The sequence below is a fragment of the Neomonachus schauinslandi genome, chromosome 1 (genome assembly GCF_002201575.2).
Source record: "Neomonachus schauinslandi chromosome 1, ASM220157v2, whole genome shotgun sequence".
In the NCBI taxonomy this organism is placed as follows: domain Eukaryota; kingdom Metazoa; phylum Chordata; class Mammalia; order Carnivora; family Phocidae; genus Neomonachus; species Neomonachus schauinslandi.
The window spans coordinates 107,011,307-107,028,036 of NC_058403.1; the positions used below are offsets into that span (position 1 = coordinate 107,011,307).

A 16,730-nucleotide genomic window follows, 5' to 3' on the forward strand; every position below is an offset into this window, starting at 1 on the left:
AAATCCTCAAACTGAAATTAAAAAAAAAAAAACAGAAAAAATTATAAACAAATATTTACATATATACTCGTGTGTGCATTTTTCTAAAGATCCATGCCTCAAAGTTTTTATTATAGTCTCAAAGCATGCATAACCTTTCGAAGGGAAAGAGGCAAAACAGATATCCATCCTACAGAATAATGCAGAAGCTAGAAAGAGCACTGAAGATCATCATGTATAGACATGAAATGATTTATAAGACACATGGTTCAGAAAAAAAGCCAACTGTAAAACCTGCAGAGTATATATTTAAATAAACACATGTAATCTTTATATCTCCCTTAAATGTATATACGTGGATTTTGAGAAGAACGTACCAAATTGAGAACAGCATTTCTATAAAGAAGAGGAAAGAGATTGGGATTGCAGATATGACAAAAGAGATTTTAGTCTTACCTGAAATGCTCATTTTTTTTTTTACATGGAGAACGTATTAGGTGTTGCTTATATAAATCAAAATTAATTTTCAAAAATGTTAAAAGAACACCATAATCTAATTGTACTGAAATGGCAGGAACATACAGAGGCCAGTCTCTGGCTCAGTTCAGCAGGCTCCCAGTTCCAGCCCTTTTGGCTAGAATAGAATCTCTGGTGCATCTTAGGTGTAGGCACATGGATCTCTATTTCTGTTTATAAAGATACAAACATTCCAGGAGACCTACTGTCCAATTTAAAAGTGTAGACAAGTATATATCCAAAACCCTGACTGTTTCCACTATGAGTGCTCTCCCACTCTCCCTGCTTGTGTTCCCCCTCTCTCTGTGTCTCTCTCTGTCAAATAAATAAATCTTAAAAAAAAAAAAAAAAGCAAACCAGGCATGAAAAATGAGCATTTTTTTTTCTATTTTTTAAACACAAAAGATAGATACGGTAAAAGGCATTAATCACCAACTAAGGTAAAAAATAATTTATGAGACTGCAATGTTGCAAAACATGAATGGAAAATTATATGACTGAAGAGATTATTTTAAGGAGCAAGTCACTGAACAACTGAAAATTAATTCAGACACGTGTGAAAATTTAAGGAAAGATAACACATTTTTCTATGACCTCTAAATGCATTAGACATTTTTCTGCAAACAGGATAATATTCAGGTTTATTACATCTGTTGAGCTCTAGTTTTTAGTAGAAAACAGAAGATCTTTCACAATAAACACGGTGTAAATTCTAAAAGAATAAGTCCCGTCAGATCCAACTGCTAAGTCTCCAAAGTGTCTGTTATATAGTCAACTGGATGAAATTACATTTCTATAAGTCACCATTTTTCAAATCGCCGTTTCTCATTTGGCAGTTCCAGAAAGTCGTCCAGAGGCAAACGGTGTGAGCTTGAAGAGCGGAGCCAGGACTCAGAGACTGAGGTCCTAACATCGGATCTCCCGTTAAACCCTTAGCCCCACTCTGCACAGCTGAAGGAATGCTCTGATGGAAACAGAAAAACCCATTCCTAACTAGAGAGTTTAAACTTTTTGAACAAACTGAAGAGATACTCAAAATGATTTAAGATGACTGATAAAGCCCCCTGTCAGCGAGTGCAAAGGAAGAGCACAGCAGAGCAGAGGATGACTATATTAGGTGCTCAATTCCAGTGGGAAGTTTGCGGGCATGCTTGTTTTTGCCTCTGGAGCCTAAACACCCTTTTCAAAGGTACCTGGCATGTGAAGGTGGTGGAAATTACACAAACACACCCCATGGCAAATAAATGGAGTCAGGCCATGGCTGGTGAGTATGGCTTCGGTGCTGTCACTGATCTTGACAAAACAAACACTGGTTTCACAACCATCATTTTTCAGTACATGCTCAGTACGTCAACACAGGACAGGCAGGCGTGGTTATGAGGAAAAACAAAACGACTCCAGTCAAGATTTATCTTTTATTTTCCGTAATACTGCAAATGCTTCCAGAATCCCACTAAAGGATGAACTTTAGGAAATCCTGAGGCTCCCTTTGCATCCCGCACTCAACTGGCCACACACCTGGCAGTCACTGTAACTAGGACTTGGATGTTCTATCCCCAACTAATAGTATCGATATTTTTCTTCAAATCCACAAGCTCGTCCCAGAGGTCCAAGAACTGTTGGCTTCGTCCTCACGCTGCCATTTTAGGTGAGTCACTGGGCAACTGACCTGTGTGTGGCAGGTTCTTGGTCTCTGGGCACAGATCTCTAGAAGTCAAAAATGACTTTCCAAGCTCAAAGCCTCAAATCCGGGAACCATAATGATTTTAAATTATTTCTCGTATATTAGGGTTCTCCCAGGCCTGAAAAGCAGCACAAAGTTATATTCCCTGGAATGAAGACATCCTACACCTACCTACCTACCTACTTTGTATCGACTCAAAGAGATCTACCTCCTTTGAAGTTCAAGGGAATGAAGAGTAAACCTGTCACTATCTTATGATACACTAAGGAGCCCAGGTTGTGTTTCTGACTACGGGAGAACAGCCACCGCTGCATGGAGAACCTGTTGGCAGAGTCACCAGTGCTAAGTACATCCCCCATTCACTTACTTCAATCTGACTAGAGAAGTCTGTGGCAGCTAGATTCTCCCTTCTATTGAGGCCCAATTAAATGTCTCTCACACAGTTCTAATTCTCCCTTAATTGTTAGATAACCACAACACTACAGTTAAACCTGTCCCCGACAATGTAAGTGGGGACAATTGTCACCCGTGTGATTGTCCAATGGAACCAAAGGAGACATATAAACAAGCATGCTAACACATTCTATGTCAGACTGAAGCCTTAAAGACCCATGCAACCCCCATACATTACTGCTAACAGCCGCACTACTCAAGAGCCTTTTGCATACTGAATGTTTCCTACAGTCAACTGATAAGAAAAGTTTCATCATCACAGGAGGCAGGCAGGTGTTTGCAACAAGGAGATTTTAAGAAAATAAAACAACAGCTAATGCGCATGTGTGCTCACACAAACCCTCACACTCAGAAAACCCCCTGTCCTACTCTCTTTCTGGGATGAAGGCCATACCCAAAGAAGAGTTTTCTGTTAAAGTGATATATGCACGATTAGATGGGGGCTACCCTATTAATTTGGCACACTAAAGGCAAGCATGGAAAGAGCAGATGTTTCTGAGACCCGCACTAACCGCTGCAGCCCCTCGACAAGGAAGGATTGGGGCATGAGGTCAGACGGAGAAATGGAGGTGCTGATCCCTATGGAGACATCCTGACATTGTTCAAAATTCACAAAGTTTCCTCTCTTTAGCGTCCTAACTGAAACTTGGACCTAACAACTGCTAGGCTTCTAAAAAAGCAATGACCACTTTTTGCGTTGAAATATCTACTTTCTTAAAAGCCAGAGCTGCTTGCATCGTTTTAGTGGATAGAAAACCCACGTGGGAAGGCCAGAAGAGAACTTCAGGACAGTGATTATTTTGGGAAAGCAGAAAGGAGAGAAGTACTAGAGAGGAGGGTTGTTCACTGGATCTGCCTAAAAAGAGAGATCGGCAGTAAAGATGTTAAAATGTTAACATTTGTTCAACGTGGGTGGCAGGTACCCAGAAATCTCTTACACATACTTATTTTTGAGTTTTTCGGCATATTTGCAGTACTTTATAAAAAAAAAGGGGGGGGCGCCTGGGTGGCTCAGTCAGTTAAGCGGCTGCCTTTGGCTCAGGTCATGATCCCAGGGTCCTGGGATGGAGCCCCACGTCAGGCTCCCTGCTCAGTGGAGAGTCTGCTTCTCCCTCTCTCTCTGCCTACTTGTGCTCTCTCTCTATCTCTCTGTCAAATAAATAAATAAAATCTTAAAAAAAAAAAAAGTATTAAAAAAAAACTAAAGTAAACTGTCTTAAATGTGAAAAGGAGACACAAAATGCAAAAAAGAAAATGCAGGCTGGTGTCTAAGAATGGGAGGTGGCAAAGTCCAATGCTGCTTTGATTAAATGTAATTGCCAAGCAACACAATACATACACACAAGCCTCCTGGGAGCACTAAAACCCAAGATAACACACACTGAAGTTAGAACCCACTTTATAGTTTTACATTTTATCACCAGTCTTTTGATAGCAATCTTGTTAACAAAAGGCACATGGGTACATGTATCCTTTGCCAAATGAAATGCATGCCCATATTTGCAGTTGTACTGAAGGATGTGTAGTATTATCTTGATTTGTTAATCTAGCTGAACGCCAAACTTTAGGAGGCCTAAGTATGGCAGCTTGCTTTTCAGCTCTCAAGCTAGGTAAGATCAGAGTGTAAGGGACACGGTAGAACACGTTGCTGTTTAGCGTGCAGAGAATAGCAGCAAGATTCAGGCCGGGGCTAACAAATGCAGCTGTTGCCACGGAGGAAGAACTCAAAAAATCCACAGCTTTCTTTTCAAGGATCCTCTACCAAATGGTCCACACCAACAACGGAATGACAGCCATTTAGAGCCAACATGGCCTCCATGGGCCTTGTCACCAGTTTTTCCACATATGTGCTTGGGGATATACTATCATGAGATCATTAGATTAGGGTAGAAGGCTACCAATATGTCACTTCTTTGGATAGGTATTACCACCCGACCACATGTAAAAATCATAGAAATATCCCAGAAGTTCCAAACTGTCAGCACAGGAGACAAGACTGGCCTATAAATACTTTGTTGGCCTCACACATCATTTTCTAACACTTGAATTGGGATAATATTCATAAAAATCTGGACTGCTCCATTCTCTTTTCTAAATGTCAGAAGCTCTGGCAACACTGGGCTGGTGTGAGCTAAGTGGCAGCTGCTGAGGTTATATCAGGCCTGTTCACCATAATCCCCACCAGGCCTCCACCTCCACACTCACCAGCATCCCCTTAACGCTGCTTGCCCTGCCCCTGTAGGCATTTCAGCCTGTGGCATATACTAAGGATGCCACACCTTGGAGGCACCGGAAATGAATAAATCCTCCTTAGAATACAATTAAGGGCTGGGAGGGATACAGGGAGAAAGGGCTTGGTTTCTAGAATTCTGAATTCCAACACAGGGTAGAAGAAGGGAGGAAGAACCTGACCAGAAGTCATTCCCATCATCACCATACATCCATTCCCATGGCCTGTTTATGAGCTCCAACATACACAACTCCTTTTCTTATGCCGGCATGTCCCCTGAATACATGAGATTCTAGACTCTGAACAATGCCCATTTCAGCTTAAGAGGGAATCGCTTCTGCTCCCATGTTGCCTAAGGGACTCACAGAGGTGCACTGGCTTGTTTTTGATGCAATGCTCCCACCACCCAAGCCATCCATGGGAATTCCTTTCTACTTGGTAATGCATCGGATGCCCACAGATGCTGTCCCCAAACTCATATCAAGTAAACTAAGCAGCACACTGTGACATTTGTTAAGCCAGGAGGAAGAGAAATTACAGCTATAAACAAAAGATGTTTGATGCAGAGAGGAGAAATTACTCATCAATACAACGTGTCAGACACGCTCACACAAAAGATGCACAGAAGGAAATGGAACAGAATGCCACTCATTAATCAACTGCAAGAACATACAAATGTGTCTATATCAAATGAAATTTCCAAGAAAGAACTGTCATAAACTCCCTATTATGCACAGACACACACACACATTTGTATATATAGCCATAATCATGATAAAGTTCAGGATAGATTAAGTTACCTCTGCATATACACTATCTAAAAAATAAGAAAAGATACCGAGCAGGAAAAGCTTCCAGAGTATACTGTATCAGTGTCAAGGTACCTTATTTATCGAAACCTAATTTTCCTGATCAGAAGTATCAAAATCAACATTCTCACTGGTGTCTGAAGAGTTTCAAGAAACATTTCACAATCTAAAAAGAAGAGTCTTTCTCTTTCAGGTTACAGGATCATTGGCAGAAAAAATTAAAACCATATCTAAACCTAACTTCCACAACTTGGTTTTTTCATGCCCACAGATCGGAAAGAAAAAGGTAAACACTTACCGCAGAGAGCTGGCTCCATGTGGACCTCAGTGGCTTATGGTGAATCACAATTTTTTCATCTGACTTCTGTTCTTTGGGCTCCGACTCTTCATCAGAGTCAATATCAAGAGCCTTTTCTTTGTAGTTCTGATACAGGACAGCATTTTCTGCAAGAAATACAAACCCTATATGTCACTAATTGCCCCCATCATTATGCTACTTGTTCCAAACAAACATCCAGATTTATACGATGTTTGGTCTCCAGTTTAATAAACAACAAAGAAGCAAATGGATTTTGTCACTGAAGAATAATTACCAAAAAGTGATTTTCTCACTCACACAGCTCTGTCCCAAATTCATGCAGGGGAAGGAGAGGGATTCATGCATGAAATACCCACTGAAGCAGTTTCCACATCTCTGTCCACCACTCATGCAGGATAGCCATGCCTGTTCAATCACTGGTTTTGTTTTTTTGGGGGGGGAAGTTTAAACCGAATTCATAGCCTTCTTTTCCTTCAAAGACCATCACCATTCCTTTACCTATTTAACAAACATTTATTGTATATTTACAATATGCCAAGGGCTGGGAGTGAGCGGAAAATAAAAGATACTTCCTGTGTCCTCACGAGCTAAAAATAGGAAGAGAAAATAGTCCAAGTCACTCATTCATTTTTTTATTCAACTGATATTTGGAAAATGCCTACTAGATGCCAACAACTGCTAGGCACTAGGGATATAATGATGAACAAAAAGGATAAAAATCTGAATCTTCATAGAGTGGACATCAGAGTGAGCAGAGAATGGCAATAAATAAACAAGTAACTTTTAGGGTATGTCAGATGCTGGTAAGTGTCATGGAGAAAAATAAAACAGGGGAGCATTACAAGGGGGGTATGTATATTTTTAAATAGGGTGGTTTGGGGAGGCCTCACCAAGATGACATTTACGCAAAGACCTAAAAGCGGTGAGAAAGCAAGCCACCTTACAGCTGGGGAAAGAACATACCATCAGAGGGAAGAGCAAGTACAAAGGTCCTGGGACAGGAGTCTGTTTTGTACATCTACATGTACAAAGATGAGCAAGAAGGCCTGTATGCCTGAAATGGGGTGAGGAAAGGGAGAAAGCTTAAGAGAGGGGGGTTGGGGATGAATAGGAGGCAGATTATGTAGGCCCTTGACTCAGTGCCATTGAAAGTACTCTGGTTTTCACTCCAAGTGAGAAGGCAAGTCATTAGTGGGTTGAGGACACAATAATCTTGTACATAAACATACCTATAAGCTGAACAATTTATATACAGGTGTTCTGAGAACAGACTCTCAGCAGGCGTGACCCAGTCTGGAGGTCAGACGGGCGTTACTAAGAAAAACCTAAGATCTGAAAGCTGAGAAGCTACAGAGATAAAGGAGAAAGCATATACAAAAGCCCCAAGGCAAGAAGAAACGTAATACCTTAGAAGAAGAAAGGAAAAGTCCACCTGTAGAGCACGGGTGTCTAGTGGACAAAGGGGCAAGGTGAGTTTAGGGAGATGAGCCAGACAGTCCCAATCAAGCAGAGGTTTGCAGGCAATGTTAAAGAACTAGATTTTTATCCCAAGTACAAAACGACTGAATTTCTTTCACACTGCGAAGACTGTATTTTATCCTGATTGTAGTGGGAATCCACGGAAAGGAAAGATTTGATTCTATTGTTGTAGCAAATCACTGAGTGCGTAGGGGACTCAGTAGGATGCTATGGGAGAATGGACACTTGGGCTCCTGGGGACGGACTGGAGATGAGGGTCAGAGAAAGGGAGGCGGTAAGGATGTTTCCTGGGTTGGCAGGTCCCAACAATGGCACAGGACGAGATAGCAACACTCGAAGAGATTCAGCTTCAGAGGGAAAGACTTGGCATTTGGTTTGGGACACACTGAGCTTGCCATGCCTTTCCCACCTACCGAAGGGGGCAAACGTCTGCCTCCTCTCTCATCAACTGCTGCATGTTCTGTAGGCACCATGACTAAAATAATCCCAGACTCAGTGCAAGATTTTACTGTTCTCTGATTGTCTGACATATGCATACACTGTTGATAAGATTCCTCATTCATTCTCACAACAAACCCAGGCAATAATAGTATTATTAGCCTCCTTTCATACATGATGAAACTAAGGCTTGCTCAGTGTCACTCAACTGATGAACAGAAGCAGTAGGAGAAGAACAAGGTCCCTGACTCCACCATGAGAGGTTCTCACCACTCTACCACATCTCATCCTGAGTTACAATTCTTGTTAGTCATTAACTGTAAGAATTCTGTACTCCTCATGTACATATATGTGAGAACAATTTCTAGGTCATCATATTTGAGAAGACACAAGAGAGTGCAAAGAAACAGCTCCATATAAAAGGAAACAACATAGAACTATAAAAAAGTTGTGTCCTCCAACTTGAAAAAAAAAGCTCAACAATTTCTAACCCTTTGAGACAGAGATCCCGGAATCAATGTCATATCTGAGAAGATACAAAACATCTCTAAATACATATCAGGTAGACGCTCTGTTCACTTCATGGTCATAAAGTGATACGAAGGAAGCAAACTGGACTAAGAACCAGTTATCTGTACTACTGCTGTGTGACAATGCAGTGGGCAAGGCACTAAACCTCTCCGAGCTCCCAGTTTCCTCAATTATAAAACCAGGGACATGAATTTATCCAAACCAGCTAAAATACTATATCTGGGTTTCTTCTCCATACAGAGCAGTTTCCTAAGATTGGTGCAATGAAAACGTTTTTTTAAACTGGTCATGTTGAAATACTCCAAGGGAACTGATTTTTATAAGAAGTATATAGGGAAATAGTTTATAATCCCCTAAGATTATGTATTTTATAACTCTGGGTGATTTTACATTAGATTTACTTATAGAGAGGCATACCCTTCTTCATGACTCTTTAAAGGTCAGAAAATCTTTTTTTTTTTTTAATTTTATTTTATTATTATTTTTTTATTCTTATGTTAATCCCCATACATTACATCATTAGTTTTAGATGAAGTGTTCCATGATTCATTGTTTGTGCATAACACCCAGTGCTCCATGCAGAATGTGCCCTCCTCAATACCCACCACCAGGCTAACCCATCCTCCCACCCCCCTCCCCTCTAGAACCCTGTTTGTTTTTCAGAGTCCATCGTCTCTCATGGTTCGTCTACCCCTCCGATTTCCCCCGCTTCATTCTTCCCCTCCCGCTACCTTCTTCTTCTTCTTCTTTTTTTTTCTTAACATATATTGCATTATTTGTTTCAGAGGTACAGATCTGAGATTCAACAGTCTTGCACAATTCACAGCGCTTACGAGAGCACATACCCTCCCCAGTGTCTATCACCCAGTCACCCCATCTAAAGGTCAGAAAATCTTAACAGTTCAAAGTATGACAGCAAGTAACTACCTCCACCATGCTCCCCAGACCTGCAAGGGCTGCAGGTGGGGCTGCTCACTGGCTCTGTGCCCTTCCAGTTGGTTGACACTTGACCCATCTGTTTACCAACATCCACTAATCTGATTAGGGTTTGAACACCTGGCTGAAGCAGCTTTTCTATACGGGTTACAGATTCTTAGGAATATGTTTCTAGCAGCCAGGAGCGTTAGATTTCCCCAAAATTGAAACTTGATAAGCAAACAGGAAATCAGAAGTGACACTAAAATGTGGAAAAGTGGGGGAAAGAATATTAAGTCAAAGGAAATATGACTGCAGATCTAAATGCCAAACTCAGGATTTTTAACTAAAAAGCCAGACTAGCTCTTACTCTTTCTCCATTTTTTGAGGGAGGTGAGGCTAGAGCCAGAGTAGATAAGAATTAAAAATCCAGGACATTGGCTGACAAAGTTATCAGCTTACAAAGAATGCCATTAATTCCATTCACTGCTGGTATTACTGGATGAAAATTTAGCTTAGTGCAGAGCTTTGTACTGTATAATTTGGGAAGAAGTTGGACATTTTTCTCATCTTAAGTGTTTTTGTTACTGCAGTTGGATTTCAACTTATAATTGATATTCCACACTGAAACAGCAATAAAAGTCTGGAAAATCAAATGCTTACCTTCCCCATCAAATGTTCCTTGTCCTTTCAGCATTTTTTTCTAAGAAACAAGAAAAGCAAAAAAGGAAAAAGCAAAGCAAACTATGTATGAATGAGCCAAATACAAAATACAGCTATTTTAAGAAAAAGTACTACTTCTTGTTGTTACACTCATTACATTTCCAAAAGCATACAGCAGATGATCGATCCCCTGAGTAGTTCACTCATCTGACTACCACAATCCACTAAAATGGTGAAATAAAATGTACAATGTCCCACACACCCCAGCAAAACAGCTTGAGAATCCTCAAATGACCAGTAGTTCAGCTCATTTCACTACTCATTATTCACCATCACTGTTAAATTGAACTTTGCTATACTTGTAGAGTTGGGGGGGGGTACCTAAAATGTTAGGTAATTTCTTTAAGGCCATGAGATCAAAAATAAAATAACCTTCCTTGTATATTACATATTGACATTTATATAAACTGGCTCCAGTTCTCTGATTAATCAAGAAAAGTTGTGGCTCCCGAAATGAATTTCTGCTGAGATCTGTCTTGTTCCCAGAGAAAGCAGCATTTGTACACTCCAAAATATCCTTCTTTAGTTTTCCCCTATCTCTTTATGTCATGTTTGGCAATATTTTAACACATGCAACTCCCAGGCCTTTATCAGGGAGCAATACACACAATTCACTTGAACCTGAAGTTCTGGGCTACTCACTTGTTAGATGCACTCAAATTCAAGAATAAATGGGCACAACACGGGAATAAAATACAACCAGAGACAGTGGTGACAGAAACAAGCAACAACAAAGATGACAAACTATTTGTATCTTCTGTAATTCTGACAATTATTTTTAAAATTCACATTTTACCTGAATGGTATTTAGTGTGTTATCACCACTCAAAAAAAAAATTCTATAATTAATTAATGTAATTAAATTACTTCCAGTAACTAAAATAATCAATATGCTCAAAAGAAATCAGGAGTTTCCTATATCAGCAGTGATGAATCAGCAACCCCTGAGACCTCCAGACAAGCTCGAGACAGTGTGACCATATAGTCAAGAGTACCACGCCTGCTCTCCACCCCTCTGTTCAGCTTCCCGTATTAAAAGTAAAAGTGTTCAGGACCCAGCCAATATCTAATTTGCTGCATTTCTTTTTCACATTCGGTCCCCACATTTTGCCTGAGATGAAAAAGTTAAAACCGTGATAAGAGTTTTACTTCCTCCCACGAAGTTGCATTAACCTGGCTGTGACGGCCAGCAATGGCATGGCCAAGAGATAGATGTGCACAGGTCTGATCAACAAGGGAATTAAGAGAATAATTTCTGGTTTCCTCTGTGCCCCTCCTCCCCACCCCCAACACCTTCGCTCTTGGTTCGGTGAATGCCTGGCTTCGTGAGTGACACTCCTGCCCACTCTTACCTTCATCCTTCCCAGACTGGAAAACTTCTCCTTGTCTTCCATCACCGCTTTCAGAACGGGCTGGGACATTCTGTTCTTCTTCTTTGAAGTGGTAGGACTGTCAAAATCAAAGCCACTGACCACCGCCCTGCGATAGGACGTGGATCGCAAGCCTCTCCGCAGAGACCCTGGGCTGTCCACGTCGTTCTCCGCCTCGCCCTCATCCTCTGCGGGGCCCAGAGACGCTCCGAGGCCCTCCACCATGCTGCGCACCTTGAGGAGTCTCCTGTGGGGCTCCACATTCTGACTGTTGGATTTACTTATTTTAATTTCCGAGGCCAGGCTCTTCGGAATGATTTGCTGCTTCCCCACTTTGAGGGCGGCGGGGCTGTTTGTGCTCAAAACCACTGAAGGATTCTCTGGGAGCTCGTTCTCCTGTGAGGGCAGCCTTTGGAGGGGGAGTTTGTGCTCCAAAGACCTTTTCTGGGGCGCAGGAGAGAGTTTCGAGGGTCCCGGCTCAGGGTCCTTAGTCGTCTGGCCAGATCGCGAACCAGAGCCTGGGGTGTCGATTTTAGGGAAAAGCCCATTTGCAGCGGGTGAAGACAGGGGGCTGGTGGTCAGTCCGGTCAGGTCTACCTCCCGGCTGCAGCAGGCGGGCGAGTTGGGAGTCCGCTGCGGGCGCAGAGGCTGCGGTAGGGGGGACATCACAGTGCCATTCGCTGGGGATTTCGGGGAGCCCCCTAACACCGCTTTGGGAGCCTGGGGAGACTTGGGCCGTCGGAGCCGAGGAGAGACAGCTCTATATTCCGGGGAGATCGTCCTCCCATTGGTCACCACCCTCCTATGGGCACACAGAAGCAGGGGGTTCCCCTGGACGGTCCTGCCCTCAGAAGCGGTGGGTACCTGGGTGGGAGTCTGCACAGTGGGGAGCGTCCCTCGGTCTTCCACTGGGAAATCCGTGATCAGCAACCCGCTGGGGCTCTGGTAGGACTGGGGCCTCGGCTTGCTCCGGCCCAGCAACTGAGGCTGAGGAGTTGACCGCCTCCGCCACAAAGGGGTTAAGCTGTTGCTAGAAAAATCCACTTCACTCTCGCTGTCCATAGCGGAGACTCGGAGGTCAGCCCGGGAGGGAACAGCACCCAGTTAGTCTTGCCTAAAGAGGAAAGAAATCATGGAACTTTGCCTCCGGACAAACAGGCACGCCTTGCAGACGCGCGCTCCGAGTGTGGCGGTCACCCGACTGCTGTGCGCGACACAACTGCGTGTCGACTACCCACCCCTTCTAGGGCAAAATCTGCGCCCACCGCAACGCGTGGTCCGGGACAGAAATCTGGGCTGTGCCCAGGCGGAATAATCCAATTACCTCCGCGTCCCTGCAACGCCCAAAGACCACCCGCACGGAAAAAGCCCGCCACCAGTACGCAGGGTGCAAGCTGATGCACAGGAAACTTTGCGACGAGTTCAGCTTTCTGGAGAAACAACTTGCCGCGCGACGCTCCCCTCCGCCGCCATCCAGCTGCCCAGCCCCGTCGTTGGTCCCCTCTCGCTCAAGCCGCCCGGCTCCTAGGCGGATTTAACTTCGGGGCTTTACAGAGCCCAGGGTCAGCAAGCGCCCACCGCCCCTTGGGTGGCCCGGGTCTCAGACGGAATCGCAGCAGCCGGGTAGCTCTGGAGAGCACGGCGGCCGACCCGAGCCGTCGGCTCCGCCCTCAAGCTTGGTACAGCCCTCAGCCCTGGCCCCGCCCCAGTCTTAGCCACTCTCTGACCCGCCTCTGTCGCAGTGAGAGCTGAGCCTCTCTTCCCGCCTTGGCGTACACTCGATCCCCTCCCGTCTCGCTCGAAAACACTGGAGCTCATGTGGGCTGGGTGCGGAACTCCAGGGTTCCGTGCCGGGAGCTGTGGGCGCGTTAGGTGGTTGCCAGGAACCAGCGTGAGAACGAGCGTGGGAGCCATGCAGAGCTGCAATTTAGAAAGCCCTGGGGCAGGGTTGGGGGCGGGGGGGATGGCGTGGTTTGGGGGGGTAGTCGGGGCGAGGAGGGTTTGTGAAATGCGTGAGCTGGGATGCGTAGCTCTAAACGCTGAGAGCCAGTGCCTTCTCAGCGCTCGGGTGGTATTAAAACACAAATCTGATGGCCTCGCTCCCCTGTTTAAAATATACATACAGAGACTGTTAGATACGCTTGCTTGTGCTTAGAGTATTTCCGGAGGGTTGCGTGCAGGCAGCTGGTCGGGGGAGGGGGGGGGAACTGGGTGCTTAGGAAACTGGTGGGAGCGGGAGTTTTCTTTAAAAGATCTTGGATCTTTCGTGCTTTGTGTTTTTTTTGTTTTTTGTTGTTGTTGTTGTTGTTGTTGTTAGAGAGGGGGAGGGGCAGAGAGAGAGAAAGAAAATCTTAAGCGGACTCCACCCCCAGCGCCAGCCGCTGTGGGGCTGGATCTCAGGACCCTGAGGCCGTGACCTCTGAGGAAATCCTGAGTCCCAACCAACTCAACCACACAGGTGCCCAGAACGTTTTATGCTTTGGATCCTGAATTTTACCAATTAAAAAAATAAATGTAATTTAAATTACAAATATATATATATATATAGGTTTCTAAGCATACATAAAATAAAATTCAAATTCCGTAATTTACGAGGCCTTGCAGGACCTGCTTACCTCTGCAGCGGTCTTTTCTCCCAACATTTTTTCCGTCATTATTCTTAAGCCACAGCCACTTCAAGTTTGACCACCCCAGAACCTGCCCTTTTGTTCCTCCTTGACCTTCTGACTTGTTACTCCATCAGAAAAGACTTCCCTGACCCTTCCTGAATCAGACCATGCCTCTGCTTATTTTCCCAACCACCTGTTCTCTTCCTTTTCTACATTTAATGACAGTTTACATATATACATGTATTTTTGTGTTTATATTTATTATCTGTTTTGTCGTGTTTAGACTGTAAACTTCAAGAGGGCCGGAGCCATGTTGATGTATTGCCCCTCTGTATTCCAGGCACACAGTGGGCACTTAATGAGTATTTGTTGAATGAATTTGTGAGAGGAATGAAGTAACGACAGTGACCATCCTTCCAGAGTGCTCCTTTGCCAAATAGTAGAAAGTCTGCAGCACCCTGGCCAAGTTCCTGCTATGTGAGAAGAATAAGGCAAACTTGAGAGGACAAATGACCGTAAGATCTATGTAATTAATTCTGTCAGCAAGACACGTGGGCTGTTCTCCAAGTTCTCGTTCAGAAGTCAGGCATTCATTCAGCAGAGATACAGTGCATATCCACTGTGTGCAAGTTAAGCTACTCGTTTTTGTCCTACATACATTGAATGTAATGGCCAAAAATATTGAGAGGCAAGCTCTGGGTTGTGAGATGAAGCATGAGGTTTTTCATGTTTTATACTTTCCTGTATTACCAAATGCTATACACTGAATATATATTACTTTGATTGGAGATACTTCTGTAAGGAAGAAATGGCATCAAGAAATTTTTTTTTTAATTTTAAGAAATTTAAAGAAAAAATACAGCCGATTACATACCCATACATACCGACTTTTTAACACAGAACCTTTTCCATACTAACATATATTACTTGTATATTGGAAAATATAATTTAAATATATTTTTATAATTTAAAAATGCTTAACTAATGATAAATTTAAAAATGCTGAACTAATGATAAATTATATGCTTGATTCAGAATGCAATCTGTGACTTATGTTAAGAAGTTAAAATGGGGGCACCTGGGTGGCTCAGTTGGTTAAGGGACTGCCTTCGGCTCAGGTCATGATCCCGGAGTCCTGAGATTGAGTCCTCCATTGGACTCCCAGCTCAGCAGGGAGCCTGCTTCTCCCTCTGACCCTCTCCCCTCTCATGCTGTTTCTCTCTCTCTCTCTCTCTCTTTCTCTCTCAAATAAATAAATAAAAATCTTTTTTAAAAAACTTATAAATGGTGATAAGCGAAGCTAGCTTCTCTTCAGCCTATGTTGGGTCTGCAAACAAGTGTAGCAGAGGACTGTCAAAGAAATCACAGGATCTTCCTACCTCATTCCTAGGCAACTGCATCATATCCACCAAAACAACAACAGCAAGACACCAAGCTCTGTTCCTTCACTAGGGGAGGTCTGGAAATTCACAGACTTACTGCTGAGTTTAGCCTCCATTCAATTTATCATATCCAAATTGCAGCCATCTTCAATTGAATGTGCCACCAAGATAGGAAAGAGTTGCCAATTAAACTATGACACAACATGTTGTCATACAGGATTTTTGTTTTCTACTTAATTAAAGAGCACTTTTAGACTTAGACATAGATTTTTTACAGTGATGTGCATATAGGGCAAAGGGAAATATAAGCAAAATAAATTGAGTAAAGAATTTCTAAAAATTCTGTACACTAAATCTAACTCTTCTGAATCCCTTTTCACACAAAGCATCACTACGTGTGTTTTTCTGCACAATACCGTTGATAGGGCAGCATTTCTTAAAAGAATATGCTAGTCTTATCTCTGGAATTTGCTTCCTAGCCACTAACAATCATGGTGCAAGTTTGATGCTGGTGCTATCCTATCTGATCAAAAGCATAAATTTCTTGTTCAGCTGAATCATATGCCACTATAAGCCCTGCACTTCTCTGTTAATGACCACAAAGAAGTTTCTGACAAATTAAATTCCATGCCTTGACTATAGTTATACATAACTATAACTATACATAACTACAGTTATGACCATGTTCACAAATACAGAGGCAATGCCAACAATATCATGATTTCATTTGGCCAATGTCTATTTCTTAAGTAAGACATATCCCAGTTTCAGGTACATTAAAATGTGGGGCCAAAATACTTCTTAGAATTGGAGAAATGTGTATATTGAGTTAGTGAGGAATGACATATTCCAATAGTATATATATATATATTTTTTAATTTTTAAAAATTAATATCTTTACAGTTCTATTGAGTTATAATTGACATCCATTGTACTAGTTTAAGGTGTATAGCATAATGATTTGATATATGTATATGTATACATAAATATATGTATATATTTCAAAATGATTACAAGTAAGTTAACACACATTACCTCAGTTATAATTTTTGTGTGTGATGAGAACTTTCTCGATTTGCTCTTAGCAACTTTCAAATATACAATAAAGTATTAACTATAATCACCATGCTATACTTTAGATCCTCAGAATAACTCCCAAATTTGCACCTTTGGCCACCTTCACTCCTTTCCCCCAATGCTATTAAAATATTCAATGGTATAAGATACCAGAGGCTGAGATAACAATTATTGCTATATTTATTAAACCAATTTTCATTGATCCCTAATTATATG

General features: G+C 42.6%; 1 protein-coding gene across 2 annotated transcripts in view; it reads right to left on the reverse strand.

Moving 5' to 3' along the window:
* ARHGEF26 (Rho guanine nucleotide exchange factor 26) overlaps positions 1 to 12,578 on the reverse strand; it is a 123,825-nt gene extending 111,247 nt beyond the window's left edge. For both annotated transcript variants that reach the window (XM_021685929.2, XM_021685928.1), the window contains exons 1-3: positions 11,429 to 12,578; positions 10,017 to 10,056; positions 5,970 to 6,115 (exon numbers count right to left, since the gene is read on the reverse strand). In XM_021685929.2, the coding sequence (XP_021541604.1) occupies positions 5,970 to 6,115; positions 10,017 to 10,056; positions 11,429 to 12,508 (1,266 nt within the window). In that variant the 5' untranslated portion in view covers positions 12,509 to 12,578. The remainder of the gene's footprint in view (positions 1 to 5,969; positions 6,116 to 10,016; positions 10,057 to 11,428) is intronic.
* Between the last annotated feature and the right edge of the window lie 4,152 nt (positions 12,579 to 16,730).